Below are 16,059 nucleotides of genomic sequence, written 5' to 3' on the forward strand. Positions count from 1 at the left end.
AAAAGATTAGAGAGGCCTGTAATTGTCAACATGGGTAAACCTCAACCATGAGAGACAGAATGTGGAAAAAACAGAAAATCACATTGTTTGATTGTTAAAGAATTTATTTCCAATTTAGAGTGGACAATAAGTATTTGGTCATCTACAAACAAGAAGATTTTTGGCTGTCAAAGAGGTCTAACTTCTTCTAACGAGGTCTAACGAGGCTCCACTCGTTACCTGTAATAATGGCACCTGTTTTAACTCAGTATTGGTATAAAAGACACCTGTCCACAACCTCAGTCAGTCTCCACTATGGCCAAAAGAGACCAAAGAGCTGTCGAAGGACACCAGAGACAAAATTGTAGACCTGCACCAGGCTGGGAAGACTGAATCTGCAATAGGTAAAACGCTTGGTGTAAAGAAATAAATCGTGGGAGCAGTTATTAGAAAATGGAAGACATACAAGACCACTGATAATCTCCCTCGATCTAGGGCTCCATGTAAGATCTCACCCCGTGGCGTCAAAATGATAACAAGAACGGTGAGCAAAAATCCCAGAACCACACGGGGGGACCTAGTGAACTACCTACAGAGAACTGGGACCACAGTAACAAAGGCTACTATCAGTAACACAATGCGCCGCCAGGGACTCAAATCCTGCACTGCCGGACGTGTCCCCCTGCTGAAGCCAGTACACGTCCAGTCCCTTCTGTGGTTCGCTAGAGACTAGGGTTGTTCCGATTGCTTTTTTTTTGCTCCCGATTCAATTCCAATCATTCCCGATAATTTTTCCCGATCATATACATTTTGGCAATGCGTTAAGAAAAAAATGTGATAAAACTCGGACGAATATTTAGATTCAACATACAGTACATAAGTACTGTATTTGTTTATTATGACAATAAATCCTCAAGATGGCATTTACATTATTAACATTCTTTCTGTGAGAGGGATCCACGGATAGACAGACTTGTGACTTTGTATATTGTGACTAAATATTGCCATCTGGTGTATTTGTTGAGCTTTCAGTAAATGATACTGCAGCCATTCAACCCAAATGCATGATGGGAAGTGGACCCATGACTGTGTGTAGTGCTACCAATAGATATATCTTCTCTGCGTTGGGAAAGAAAATAAGGTGTTAAGACAAAGATCAGTTGCTACCTTGCTCCCCCACATTGCTTCCCATGATATTTCTAATCGTGGGGAGAGGGATTGAAAGGCATTAGCCAATTAAAAAAAGGCTTCAAAGGCTGCCATAATTCACTCCTCATTTCAAGTTGCCTTTTATCTCTCTGTATAGGTAAAACGGCGCGATTACCGATTGAGTTCGACAATGCATGAGTGGGTCATGCAGCGCAGGCATTAATTGCGTTGAATATTTTAACGTGATACATTTTTAATAAATTAATTGCCACCGTTATCGGGATAAATTTGATAACCCTACCTTAAGCCTAAACTAAAGACTCTGGATGAGTGTAACATATTATGTCAGTAACGTTAACTACAATTAGAAAACAATTTAATTAAAAACATAAATTTGAAAAAAGGCATGGCCGATATTTTTTTGCCGATTCCGATACTTTGAAAATGACGTGATCGGCATCCCGATCGATCGGAACATCTCTACTAGAGACCATTTGGATGATCCAGAAGAGGACTGGGAGAATGTCTTATGGTCAGATGAAACCAAAATAGAACTTTTTGGTGGCGGAGAAGGAATACTGAATTGCATCCAAAGAACACCATACCCACTGTGAAGCATGGGGGTGGAAACATCTTGCTTTGGGGCTGTTTTTCTGCAAAGGGACCAGGACGACTGATCTGTGTAAAGGAAAGAATGAATGGGGCCATGTATCGAGAGATTTTGAGTGAAAATGAAATGAAAGGGCATTGAAGATGAGACGTGGCTGGGTCTTTCAGCATGACAATGATCCCAAACACACCGCCAGGGCAACAAAGGAGTGGCTTCGTAAGATGCATTTCAACGTCCTGGAGTGGCCTAGCCAGTCTCCAGATCTCAACCCCATAGAAAATCTGTGGAGGGAGTTGAAAGTCCGTCTTGCCCAAAGACAGCCCCAAAAACATCACTGCTCTAGAGGAGATCTGCATGGAGGAATGGGCCAAAATACAAGCAACAGTGTGAAAAAAAAAACTTGTGTTAAGTTACAGAAAACGTTTGGCCTCCATTATTGCCAACAAAGGATACATAACAAAGTATTGAGATTCACTTTTGGTATTGACCAAATACTTATTTTCCACCATGATTTGCAAATTAATTCTTTAAAAATCCAACAATGTGATTTTCTGTTTTTTTTTCCACATTCTGTCTCTCATGGTTGAGGTTTGCCCATGTTGACAATTCCAGGCCTCTCTAATATTTTCAAGTGGGAGAACTTGCACAATTAGTGGTTGACTAAATACTTATTTGCCCCACTGCAGTTTCAGATCCGATATGGACAAGATGCTGCTTAGTCTGAACCGGTTCAGATCTGATTCGGATATTAGTGTGAACAGTCCTAAAAATCATATTTGAGAAGGAATCCGATATGCCTGCAGTCTGAACACAGCCAAGGTGTACCGCTACTATTTCATTTGAACCTTCCTGTTTCTCTATAAACAATAAAAATGTAAAAACGTACTGACAAAAAAATTAGAAAAACGTCCGCGCTTTGCGGGTCCCAAACTTCAAATATGAGTGAATACAAGCTTGGTCACAGAACAAATTCAAATCCCACGCGTGGACTATATGTTGACATCTTTTTTTTTGTCGGACAAGAAAGTCTCAGGTCGCTTGCGCTTTGGCAATTAACCCAAAAAATAAAACATGACTGCTTTCGAACAACGCTTTCAGTAGATCCTCCGTGGAGATCCGACAGGGAGTCGGCCAACTAAAACCCTTGGTGGATTCTAATCAGTGCAGCCAAAGGAAGGTGTTGGCCTCCCTGCATCCGGAGAGGCGGCGCCCGTTCGCACCTCGTTAAAGCGACAAACATCTTTAACTTTTCGGGACTTCTCAGGCTACCAGCCAAGGCGTGACTCCCTTGGGGGAAGATTCGGGAAACGTGGAAATTAAAAGCAAAAAAAGCTCTCCTAGGTTTTTTGTTAGTTGTTCCTCTGCAGAAGCCAAAGCAGTGTGCGCACAAGACGGAAAAACATGCTTTTGTTTTTGTCTTTTGATGCGTGAGCGAGCGGTGACGACACAAAACATGGTTCTGGTGTTAGGGAGCTTCTATCACTTCCAGTCTCCGAGTCCGAGTGGGCTTAAGCAAGAGCCTTGTGGCACTCCAAGCTCCGAATAAACATTGTCAACGTTCTTCACACGCGATGTGAGTAGAAGCAGCTTTTAGGGGCGTGAAGCATCCAAGGGTTTCTTTTTTTGTTGTTGGTGTTGGTTTTGCATCCTCATACACATATTTTTTTCTTTTTTACAATTCCATTAAAAAAACTATAAATATCCCGAAAAAAAAAGAGCATTATTTACAAACTCCATGCGTTTCAGGTTAGAGTGATCACTGCAAGACAAAAAAAAGACATGGAGAGAAAACCAACATGAGGTGCGGAGACACTTTGGGGACAAAATGATCATGCGACAAAATATGAGACAGGGCAGGCCCTGGGTGCTGTAATATTTGTAAAGATTATTTTTTGACAGTTTAAAGGGTGTACAGTTTAAAGCCAAAAAACAGCAAATTATCCTTATAGCACTTGTTTCGTTTTGTTCATATTCACAAGCACATTCATCTCATTTTCTTAAACCAGTAGCCATAAAATTGTCAACAATTGGAATTTTGGGCTTCAAGGCCACTTGATGGCGCCATAGAGCAAATGAAGCACCATGAAGCATTGAATCAATTGCTTCAAGAAGCTTCATTTGGCCATAACTGCTCCCATGGGAGAGAGACAACCTCTGCTGTCAACACCGCTGTCATACAACATATTGCCACTCATGCCTCCCAGCATGCATTGCGGCCCTGTAAATAACATCCGGTTTCTGTTCTGTGCTAATTATTTCTTCGGTTGCAAATTGTCGCCAGCATTACACGTTACGTTTATTTCCTTTTTCCCATTGGGAATTAATAGTTTTGTTTTCATGCCTCTGGCGCAATCGATGAGTCAATCCCGTCACGACCACTTGATGGCGCCATAGAGCAAATGAACCACCATGGAGCTTCAAATCAATTGACTACAAAGCTTCAGGACGCGTAATTGGGCCGTAACTGAAAACCTCTGCTGTCAAGACTTGTCATACAAAATATTGCCACTTGTCCCTTAGCCTCCCAGAATGCATTGCGGCACTGTAGACAACATTCAGTTTCTGTTCTGTGCTAATTCTTCAGTTGCAAATTGTCGCCAGCATTACACGTTACTTTTGTTTGTTTCTTTTTTTTCCCTCATTGTGAATTAATAGTTTCGTTTTCATGCCTCCGGTGCAATCGATAAGTCAGTCACTTCACGACCACTTGATTGTGCCATAGAGCAAATTAACCACCATGAAGCTTTGAATCAACTAGCTGCAAAGATTCAATACGCTTCATTTGGCCGTAACTGACAACCTCTGCTGTCAGGACCGTTGTCATACAACATATTGCCACTCGTCCCGCATGCCTCCCAGCATGCATTGCGGCACAGTAGACAACATCCAGTTTCTGTCCTGTGCTAATTATTTCTTCAGTTACTAATTGTCACCTGTATTACACTTTAGTTTCTTTTTTTCTCATTGTGAATTAATAGGTTCGTTTTCATACCTCCGGCGCAATCGATATGTCAATCCCGTCACGACCACTTGATGGTACCTTAGAGCAAATGAACCACCATGAAGCTTTGAATCAATTGGCTGCAAAGCTTCAGGACGCTTCATTTGGCCGTAACTGATAACCTCTGCTGTCAAGACTGTTGTCATACAACATATTGCCACTCATGCCTCCCAGCATGCGTTGCGGCACTGTAGATAACATCCAGTTTGTTATGTGCTAATTATTAATTAATTAATTGAATTAATTTATTCATTTTCCCTTCAGGAATGAATCCAAACAAACATACAGCATTTATATGTGTTTACAATTGATTCAACCCAAAGAGAAAAGGGCAGACGGGAGAAGCCGAAGCTTATTGAACCCCCCCCGTATACCATATAGGACGCAGAAAATATCGAATAACCATTTTTGACACTCAGATTTCGTAGTGAAAATGCGTCCTTCGTCTTCGAGTGTCTGTGAATTATGATTATGATTTCTTCAGTTATTGTTTGCAGTTTTATTACCGTAATTGCTAGGTATAGTCAGTGGTGTGGGAAGTGGGGTGATGTAGCACCCCCTGGTGTTGGGGAGGGGAAAAAAAAGGTTTTGGTAGATTTGAAAATAAATAAAACATATTGAAACAATAGCATATTTAACTTTGCTGATTAAATGAATATGTTGAAAAAGTGTTTTTTTTTGTTAAGAACATGGTCACCACCTGACATTTTGCTTGTCATGTTGAATAAGGCACTATTGAAACAGAAAAATTAACTGTTGACAGAGAAGGCATGAACATGGCGTAAAAACAAATTAATAATTTTTTTCTTTACAATGACAGAAGATAATTAGGATTGTTTACAATTGTGCCCAGCATTGTAGCCATATTACTGTTTGTTGTTGCCGTTGAGCTGCGCCGTGCAGAGCGCTGTTGGATATTCGTGTGCGATTTATTTGAGTGGTGTGAAAAGTGGGTGTTAAACTGAGGTTTATTGGACCTTTTAGTTTTCAAATGTGTTTGTGTGTCATTAGCTGCGGGGATTTGCATTATAATACACGGGCGCTTTTATTTCCAATACAAAAACTCCAACACACACTGTAGGTGAAATAGAACGCTGTCTTTGTAGTAGCCTAGTAGTAGTACGAAAACTATCCAGCATGCATGTTGACTGCCACGGTGCACGCCTTGTTTGGAGAAAAAGCATGACAATTTGGACCGAAACGGCTGTTTTTGGATGGGGTGAAACAAGATCCTCAGCACCCCCTGCTTTGAGTGACTTCCAGCACCCCTGATGATATTTCTTTGGTTCTGAAACCTTGAGTTTGATTTATTCATCTGCCATTATTTGTCATTGTCCGTGAAATGCATCTGCTTACATACTCTGAGCGCAAACTGTTCCTCCCTGCCTCGTGATTGCCACAAAATAGCGGGTAGCTAATAGAGGTGTGCATCGACACTGCCCTCACGATTCGATTCGATTACGATACGGAGGGCCACGATTCGATTCGATTCGATTTGATTCAGAGGGTCACGATTCGATTCGGTTCGATTCGGCAATGCATTGCGTTGCATTAAAGCCTGGGATGCATTAAAATTCTAAAGCAAAGCATATTTTTCGTGAATCATGAGCCAACACAAGCGGACAGACATTAAACAACTTTTTATTGGCTCTTGTGTCACTCCTGGTTGAAGTCAAATGAAAATAGTATACTTTCATATATATTAAAAAAAAAAAAAAAAAATCAGATCACAGCATTTAATTAGTACTTTGAATGAGACCAGGGCTTTCTCTCTTTTTTTTTTACACACAGTAGCAGCCTTTCACACAGTGCAACATCTGAACTGTGCAAAATCAGTAATAGTCACTGTATTTTAGTCACAATGACCCATCAATAAAAATATTCAAGTAAATATTAAAGAAAACAACAAAGAAAATATTGTAGTGCAGCAGCATCTTTATCGCAATATCAGTCCAGGGATCAGTTCAGTTGCAAACAAAACATCAACTAAATTGCAATGTAGAACAAAAGTAAAATGTAGGCCTAGCCTATCTTATATCTATAATATTTCTCGCTCCCTCTTTCTCCGTTTCAGCCATTGTTATGTTTTGTCCTATCTCTCTGCTCTCTCGATTACAACTGCGCTTGTCTGTGACGTTACTCCGGTGAGGAAGCGGATTTGGGTTCCTCGTCCCCCCTGCATAGAGGTTAGATCTTGTGCCCGAACCCGACCCGACCCGACCCGACCTGAAATGTTAAGCATTCACGTTTCGGTGGGTCAGGTCGGGCCGCCGCGCCGGACAAATAAATTATTAGAAAAAAAAAAAATGCGCAGAGGGCTGTGGCGCAGCCCTCTTTTTCTTCTTCTCCTCCCGTTATTTCGTTGTGTGAATGCTTTTATAATTCTCATAAAAATATGTAGACTATTTAAATATTGAGTAAACTTTTTTTTCCTGCCAACTGAGAATTCGTTACGAAAGACACTTTTATGTATGCACACAAAGGCAAATGTGATCCTTTCGAATCTTCTCTGTGTGTCTGTAAAACCGTGTTTTTTTTTTTTTTTTTTATATTAAACTTTCTCAGCATTATTTTGTTGTGTAAATGCTTTTATAAATCTCTTAAAAATATGTAGACTATTTAAATATTGAGTAAACTTTTTTTTCCTGCCAACTGAGAATTTGTTAGGAAAGACACTTTTATTGATGTACACAAAGGCAAATGTGATCCTTTCGAATCTTCTCCTCTGTGTGTCTGCAAAACTGTTTTTTTTTTTTTTTTTATATTAAACTTTCCCGGCGTTATTTCGTTATGTAATTGCTTTTATAACTCTTATAAAAATATGTAGACTATTGAAACAGTAAGAAAACTTGAAGAAATGAAAATAAATTGCTGCTGCTGCGTTTTTTTTTTCCCCGCATCACTCGGCTCGGGCATGCAAATCTATAGTTAATTGATCTGGCCGGTCGGGCTTCAATACCAGCGGGCCGTGTCGGGTTGGGCTGGAATTTTTTAGGCCCGATCTAACCTCTAGGGGCTTGCTTTGAATGTAAAGTAGCTCTCTCTACAGGTAAACATGAGAATAACAATACAAATGGGGAAACCAAATCCATTGCATCACCGGAATTGCGCAGAGAAGATTTTTGAACGTACTCATATATTTTAAAATGCGCTGAATCGATTCAGCGTGTTGCCCGCATCGAATCGAATCGTCCCTGCCCCGAATTGGGATGCATCGCCGCATCGATTATTGTTGACATCCTTAGTAGCTAATCTAGTCCAGGTAGGAAACCGTAAATATATGTTATATATTAGCATAATGAAATGTACTTGATATGTTAGAAAATGGTCAGGAAGTGTAGCATGGGGATTTTTTCCCCCCAAAGCAATTTGGCGCCCCCACTACTCAGTGGCACCCTAGGCAACAGTATAGCTCACCTATGCCCAGGGCCAGCTCTGCTCTGAAGTTATGAACACTGGAAAAAAAATAAATCATTTTCTTACCTTCTGCCAGCAGCCAGGCATTGGTAAACCATCAGGACCCTGTGCAAATAGCAAACACACACAATGTAGACTGAACCAGCATTGGAAGCATGTTTATCAATTCATTACAGTGTGATTTTTTAATGTATTTTAATCCTTTATAAATACTTAACCTTAAAGTAACACACTTTTTTTCTTAAATGAGAAAATGAATTTGATGCAAATATTTTTTGTTTTTGTTGCAATTCCTCATTAAAAAGACAATCTACGTATATACACTGCTGGCCAAAAGTATTGGCACCCCTGCAATTCTGTCAGATCATGCTCAATTTCTCCCAGAAAATGATTGAAATTACAAATGCTTTATAGTAATATCTTCATTTATTTTGCTTGCAATGAAAAACCACAAAAGAGAATGAAAAAAAGAAATCATTATCATTTTACACAAAACTTAAACGGGCCGGACAAAAGTATTGGCACCCTTTGAAAAATCATGTGGTGCTTCTCTAATTTGTGAAACTAACACCACCTGTTACTTACTTACCTGTGGCACATAACAGGTGGTGGCAATAACTAAATCACACTTGCAGCCAGTTAAAATGGATTAAAGTTGACTCAACCTCTGTACTGTGTCTTTGTGTGTACCATGGAGAAAAGAAAGAAGATCAAAGAACTGTCTGAGGACTTCGGAATCAAAATTGTGAGGAAGCATGGGCAATCTCAAGGTTACAAGTCCATCTCAAAATACCTGAATCTTCCTGTGTCTACCGTGCGCAGTGTCATCAATAAGTGTAAAGCCCACAGCACTGTGGCTAACATCCCTAGATGTGCACGGAAAAGAAAAATTGACAAGAGATTTCAACAAAAAATTGTACGGATGGTGGATAAAGAACCTCGACTAAAATCCAAACAAGTTCAAGCTGTCCTGCAGTCCGAGGGTACAACAGTGTCAAGCCATACTATCCGTCAGCGTCTGAACGAAAAGGGACTCTATGGTAGGATACCCAGGAAGACCCCACTTCTGACCTAGAGACATAAAAAAGCCAGGCTGGAGCTTTCCAAAACTTACCTGAGAAAGCCAAAAAAAATTTGGGGGAATTTTCTCTGGTCAGATGAGACAAAAGTAGACCTTTTTTTGGAAAAGGCATCAATATAAAGTTTACAGGGAAAAAAAGGAGGCCTTGAAAGATAAGAACACGGTCCCCATAGTCAAACATGGCGGACTTTCCCTGATGTTTTGGGGTTGCTTTGCTGCCTCTGGCACTGGACTGCTTGACCGTGTGTGTCTGAAAACTACCAACTAATTTTGCAGCATAATATAGGGCCCAGTGTGAGAAAGCTGGGCCTACCTCAGAGGTCATGGGTCTTCCAGCAGGACAATGAACCAAAACCACACTTTAAAAAGCACTAGAAAATGGATTGAGAGAAAGCACTGGAGACTGGAGACTACCATAGCATTTGTAATTGCAATCATTTTCTGGGAGAAATTAAGCATTATCTGACAGAATTGCAGGAGTGCCAATACTTTTGGCCAACAGTGTATATAATTTCATGTATTTAATTTTTGATATGATGTTCATTTTCATGCAAAATAATACACATCAAGATGAAACCAATCGCATGCAAGCTTTGGATTTCATGACACGGTCCACGCTAACGCAAGTTGCCGCTTGTTTAAGCACTTGTTTAACTCATTGGCCGAGCTAGACGTTCAAATGGATTGGACGTCTACTTGTGATAAACTCAGAGTTTAATATTTGAGAAATTCCACCAAAACTGCAATAATATCAGATTAATCTGTGTCAAGCGGTCATTTTTCTTCAAATTTTTACAACAGTAAGCTCAAACAACTTTAGCATGCAAACCATGAAGTGAAAGTTTCTTAGGTAAGTATTTATTTGCTTTTGATTTGCACATCTGTCTCTGGTTTTGGTGGAATAGTTCACGTGATTCCCTTAATATTAGATTTGTCCCCCTCTTGTGGCGGTCTGGCCCAATTGGTACAAGAACAGGAGGGATCAAGTTAATAGTAAGGTGGTGGGAAATCCGTTAGCGTCATGTTAAAGGGAAAGGATCGGCTAGAGGAAAACAGGATTTGGATTTTTAATCGGGCGAGAAAGGGTTGCGTTAAAAGGACCTGCTAGCTTATCAGAATTTTTTTTTAACGTGCGTCACATTTGACTTGTGTCTAGAGTTGTCCGATAAATTATGCCATTACGCATGTTGCCTTCGAAGTGACTGTAAAAACCTGCCTTTGTACAAAGCCTAGTCACAGCTTAACACAGCAGTTATGCTTATTGACCATCAGATGTCTAAAAATGAAAAATAATGAATTATAAACTCATTACATATAATTACTGACTGAAATAGTCACTAAGAAAAGTAATAAAATACTACAATCTACAAAAGTCCAGCGAAATCCATCTTGGAAAAAACTGACGGTACGTTGTCTGGAGTAGTCTGTGCCTTTTGCCTGCCTGAATTTGTAATGATTTGTTGTCACCTAGTGGCGCTTTAGGGTTTATTTTTTAATTATTCCTTTTATTTAATCATTGACATTTTGACTCATTATTTTTTGTAATGTCAATATAAATGCAATATTAATAATACAGTAATACAGATAGTCCTCAGGTGACGAACGAGTTCCATTCTTACGATGGCGTCGTGACCCGGATTTACGTGCAAGTCTAGCCCACTGGTTTGTTTGTTTGTACGTAACCCGGGGACGACATGTAATCAATTATGCTTTTTATTTTCTTTTAAAAAAACAAAACATAATAAAATATAATAAAATAAAATAATAATAACTAGAAACTGCAATTTCGGGAGAAATTACACCTGGGTCTTTCCTCAGAGGAGATACAGGTCTTAGCCCCACTCAGGTCTATCAACAGAATGGACAATAATGCCAGTCAATGGCATTAAACAAAGTAAACGCCAATAGAAATGATTGGGAGAATTGGACGTCCATGTCCGTCAATGGCATCATCCTCCATAAGCGTCAATGCAGTCGGGGACATTTGGGGTACACGTCCTATTGATATCTGATCATTTCCTGTTGATTTGGGGACATTGTTTTTTTTGCCATTGAAAATGAATAGGAAAAATTTTGGCGTCCATGGCTGTCAATGGCATCGACTTACATAGGCGTCAATGGAATATAAGTACATTGGCATCAATAAAATAAAAATGATGAAATGCCATTGGAAATGAATGGGAAGTTTGGACGTCTATGGCAGTCAATGGCAGCACCCTCTATAAGCGTCAATGAAAGCAGTGAAGTTTGGAGGACACGTCCTATTGATACATGGTCATTTTCTGTTGATTTAGAGAAATTTTGTTTTTTCCCCATTGAAAATGAATGGGAAAAATTTTGGCGTCCATGGCCGTCTATGGCATCGACGTACATAGGCCTCAATGGAATCCAAGTACATTGGCATCAATAGAATGGAGAAACATGCCCGTCAATGGCATTAAACAAAGTAAATTCCATATGAATGAATAAGATGAATAACAGTAATAAGTAAAATAAAGTTGCAGAATAACAATATCTTGGCTTTCCCTTTGGGAAAGACCCAGGTAATAAAATAAAATAAATATCAAATAATAAAAATACTAGGGCTGTCAAACGATTTTAAATTTTTTAATCGAGTTAATTACAGCTTAAAAATTAATTAATCGCAATTCAAACATCTATGAAATATGCCATATTTTTCTGTAAATTATTGTTGGAATGGAAAGATAAGGCACAAGATGGATATATACATTCAACATACGGTACATAGGGACTGTATTTGTTTATTATAACAATAAATCAACAAGATGGCATTAACATTATTAACATTCTGTTAAAGCGATCCATGGATAGAAAGACTCGTAGTTCTTTAGAAAAAAAAAAAATGTTAGAACAAGTTACAGAAATTTTATATTAAAACCCCTCTTAATGTTTTCGTTTTAATAAAATTTGTAAAATTTTCAATCAAAAAATAAACATTGATGTCAATAATTACACAATGCTGATGGGAGCTGAAACCTATAAAATCAGTCGCACCCAAGCGCCAGCAGAGGGCGGCAAAACTCCATAGACACAACAAGTGAGCGTTTCATTGCACTGTCATTTAAATCTGTCTGAGCGGGCCATCTGCGTTAATTGCGTTAAATATTTTAACGTGATTAATTAAAAAAATTAATTAACGCCCGTTAACGCGATAATTTTGACAGCCCTAAAAAATACATAAATCTACAACCGCATATATAGGTATTGGATTTTTGGAGTTTGGACAATATCGGTTCAAAAGTCATTATCGGACAACTCGTCATTATCGGACAACTCGTATCGTTTGAAAAAGGCTGCGTGCAGTCAACAGGTTAGTCTGATGCAGTGGGTGTTGTGCGACATATGTGACAAATCAGAAGATGGCTGTTTTGGTGTGATGGCTAAAGGTGAGAAGCATGCAGAGGGGTCAGTGGTGGAGTAAAGAAAGGAATACTGTACCAATTGGCACGGGGCATCCAGCCCATCCAGACCCGGTTGCCCTGGTTCCCCCTTTTCACCCTTAAATCCCCGGAAACCCTGTTTGCAAAGATGACCTAAGAGTGTTACTAAAACAGAAGTGGACCGTCCTTAACGCGCGCGAAGGAGAGGCTACCCCGCCGCCATCGCCGACCGACACCGCAACCCTTAATTTGGCTGCGAGAAGCTGCGGTCTGAACGTCGGCGTGGCCGCGAGGCGCCCCTCCTTATTCGGAGAGAGCACCCTATACATCTGGGAGGTGACTTCCAGCTCACGCTTGCGACATACCAATGGGCAGGGTGCATCTAATCCAGGGGCACCCTGTTCTCCTTTCTCGCCCTTAGGCCCTTTTTTGCCCTTCTTTCCCTTCTCCCCCTGCGAATACAACCATTTGGTCATGTTAAAAATCACTTTTTGGGAAACACACCGAGATTAGGAAAAGGGGAGAGATTAAAGATGGGGAGCCCACGACAGGGAGAGAGGTTAGATCAATTCCTCAGGAAAAGGGAATGATTAGCTGAGCACCTTTTAAGACTTGTCAAGGGCACAAAGGATGAGAAAGAGTAGCAGGGAAATCATCCTAAAAACTTCATTCATGCTCTGTTGACTGCACCGGTGCGCTCACACTTCTGGGTAGGTTACGTGGTGAAACGGTGAAAAGATACATGACATACATCAGCTAAAAGAAGAAAACAGTTTGCATGTCTTGCTACCGTTAGCGCAAGCTAGGAAGGAATAAATCACTTTGGATGGAATTGGAGGTAAACCAAGGGCGTAGGTTTGCATAGGGATGGTCGGGACATCACTTCTCAGGATTCTGAAACTGTCGCAACCAACTTTTAAGCAACCTTATTTGCATTATATGACTTCAGTTATATACAGTGCATCACAAAAGTGAGTACACCCCTCGCATTTCTGCAGATATTTAAGTATATCTTTTCATGCGACAACACTGACAAAATGACACTTTTGACACAATGAAAAGTAATTTGTGTGCAGCTTACATAATAGAGTTAAATTATTTTCCCCTCAAAATATAGCCATTAATATCTAAACCCCTAGCAACAAAAGTGAGTACACCCCTTAGAAACTCCATCCCGAAATGTCTAAATTGAGTACTGCTTGTCCCCCCCCCCCCCCCCAAACACACACACGCATTCACAGCCCGACAGAAATACAACTTGTCTCCTCCTCCGCCCCCTTCGAAGACTAGGGATATTCAGTTTTTTTTTTCCCGTCAGCAGCAGCCACTGTATGTAAAAAGACATCAATTTTGTGGAGGTGGGGAAAACACCACTGTAAGATATGCTTGATTGTAGAGGTGTGCAAAATTTCCGATTCTTAGATTATTCGCGATTCGGCCGTGGAAGATTCGAGAACGATTCACAAACATCCAAATTCCGATTATTGAAATATGCCAAGTAAAGCGGAAGTACAACACATTCAGCGCGCCGCGCGGTCAATGAGGAACGGAGCGAGCGCAGCTAAACATCATGCTTCTCATTACCTGGCCCCTCGGGTAATGCCAATGCTCAACTCACGGCTCTAGCTCAACTCATTCCACGAGATTAAAAAAAAACACAACAACATACCTGACTGCTGCCGAAAAGCTGCTACAAAGTACATCCACATAATGTTACGGTAGATATCATTTATATAGGACTAGATGCAATATAGATTTGGTAGCGTTAGCAGCACACCTACAAAAAGCTAGATGCAGGCGTTAGTAAACGGCCGCCATCTTAAAGCAGTACACTTCCCTGCAAGGCTGTTGTAGCGACCCTTCCAAGCAAACCTAATTAACTTTTTATCTAAAATACTCCTAAATCGGTAAAATATTGACTTGAACCTATCTTTAAAATAGTTTTAAAACTTTCACATGTCGAAAGAAGACAAAAGGGAAATTATGGAATAACGGGAGCAATTTTAACAACTTTAACGGTTGATTCACAACATTAAATTAATTGAATGTAGTTTAAAGCTGCTGATACAGAATGGAGATTGGAGTTTTTTATTTACTGTTATTTTTGTATATTTGTTTACTGCTATATGTTAACTTGATACTGAAATAGTATTTTGGTTTAGCCTGAGAGTATTTTTGAACAATTTTGGAACTAATGTACAAAACATTAAAAAGGAGGGGGGGTGCATCAATAATCGTTTTATAATCGAATCGGAGCCTCTGAATCGTAATCGAATCGTTAGGTGCCCAAAGATTCCCAGCTCTACTTGATTGTGTGACCATTATACTCTGCGGGTTATACAAGTTTGCTCTAAGAATACAGTTTTAGCCCATAATCATGTGATTACATTTTTACTACCGGCAATTGCTCACATTCTGCTGATAAATAGATACACACACATACAGTATGTTGATTCATCACACAACGTCTCAGTGCTTTTCCACCAAGCTACTTCGAGTGGAAATGTGTGTTCAAAACAAAGTTATCTTGCTCGCTCAAGAGCGTGACTATTAATTTAATCAAGAGTGTGACTTAAATCAATGACTAGAATAAGGAACTTTGCCCGATCGAAACTACCAGGTTGGACAACATTGTTGTAACTATATTCCGCCCAGCAACAAGTCCTCAATAAAAGTCAGCAGCATGGGGAGTCCGGAGAGAGACCTCGGTGAGATTCCGATTTGGCACGTTGCGCTCTCTGACTCTCCCCAAAACTGCAGTCTGGTAAAAGTCTACTCTGTCTCCTGCCTCCTTGTGTCCTGCCTTTGTCACCTCGCTCTGGGTCAACAGCTAAATTGAAGGTGTTTTAGACCCAACAACCACTAATTTTGGTACTGAAAGTCCGACCTGCATCAGAGTTAGCATAACATTAATCTGTGTGAATTTCTCGAGGAGGAAGCTGCTTTAAGAGAAATATCCCCCTGTATGTTTTCTATAGTTAGTGTTAATTAAACTGGAAGAAAGGTAGTGAACTAAGGATTACCCCTTAAAAATAGTTATTTAATGCTTTACAAGTCTGTACTTCTTGTGTATGTATAATTTGTGTTCAAATATTGCAATTTAAATTTGCAAATAAAATCCAGACATTTATTCTGGAAGTTTTCAAAATGTTTTAGTATGTTTTCTAAAACAACAGTTTGAATCCAACGATGTATCACCTGAACCAATACACATGAAAGTTAGTATAAGTCAAAACAGATTTATTTTGCATTGATCCATTAGCCTATCAATTAATTAGGTTCACCCTGTCTAATTGGTCTTATAAATGTCCCATCCCCAGCAAAAAGTGTACATGCAGGTTATGCTGTTATATCGTCTCCACTAATGTTGAGAACAAACCTACGCCCTTGAGATAAACAGATAAAGATGGATGCTAAGAGT

The 16,059-nt window shown here is 39.8% G+C and overlaps 1 protein-coding gene across 1 annotated transcript in view; it reads right to left on the bottom strand.

The window, feature by feature from the left end:
• Positions 1-2,376: 2,376 nt before the first annotated feature.
• Positions 2,377-16,059, bottom strand: part of LOC130927928 (collagen alpha-1(XXV) chain) — a 198,349-nt gene continuing 184,666 nt past the window's right edge. The window contains exons 35-37 of the mRNA XM_057854067.1: positions 12,697-12,774; positions 8,223-8,261; positions 2,377-3,497 (exon numbers count right to left, since the gene is read on the bottom strand). Of these exons, the coding sequence (XP_057710050.1) occupies positions 3,495-3,497; positions 8,223-8,261; positions 12,697-12,774 (120 nt within the window). The 3' untranslated portion in view covers positions 2,377-3,494. The remainder of the gene's footprint in view (positions 3,498-8,222; positions 8,262-12,696; positions 12,775-16,059) is intronic.

This window comes from Corythoichthys intestinalis, chromosome 13 (genome assembly GCF_030265065.1).
Source record: "Corythoichthys intestinalis isolate RoL2023-P3 chromosome 13, ASM3026506v1, whole genome shotgun sequence".
Taxonomy (NCBI): Eukaryota; Metazoa; Chordata; class Actinopteri; order Syngnathiformes; family Syngnathidae; genus Corythoichthys; species Corythoichthys intestinalis.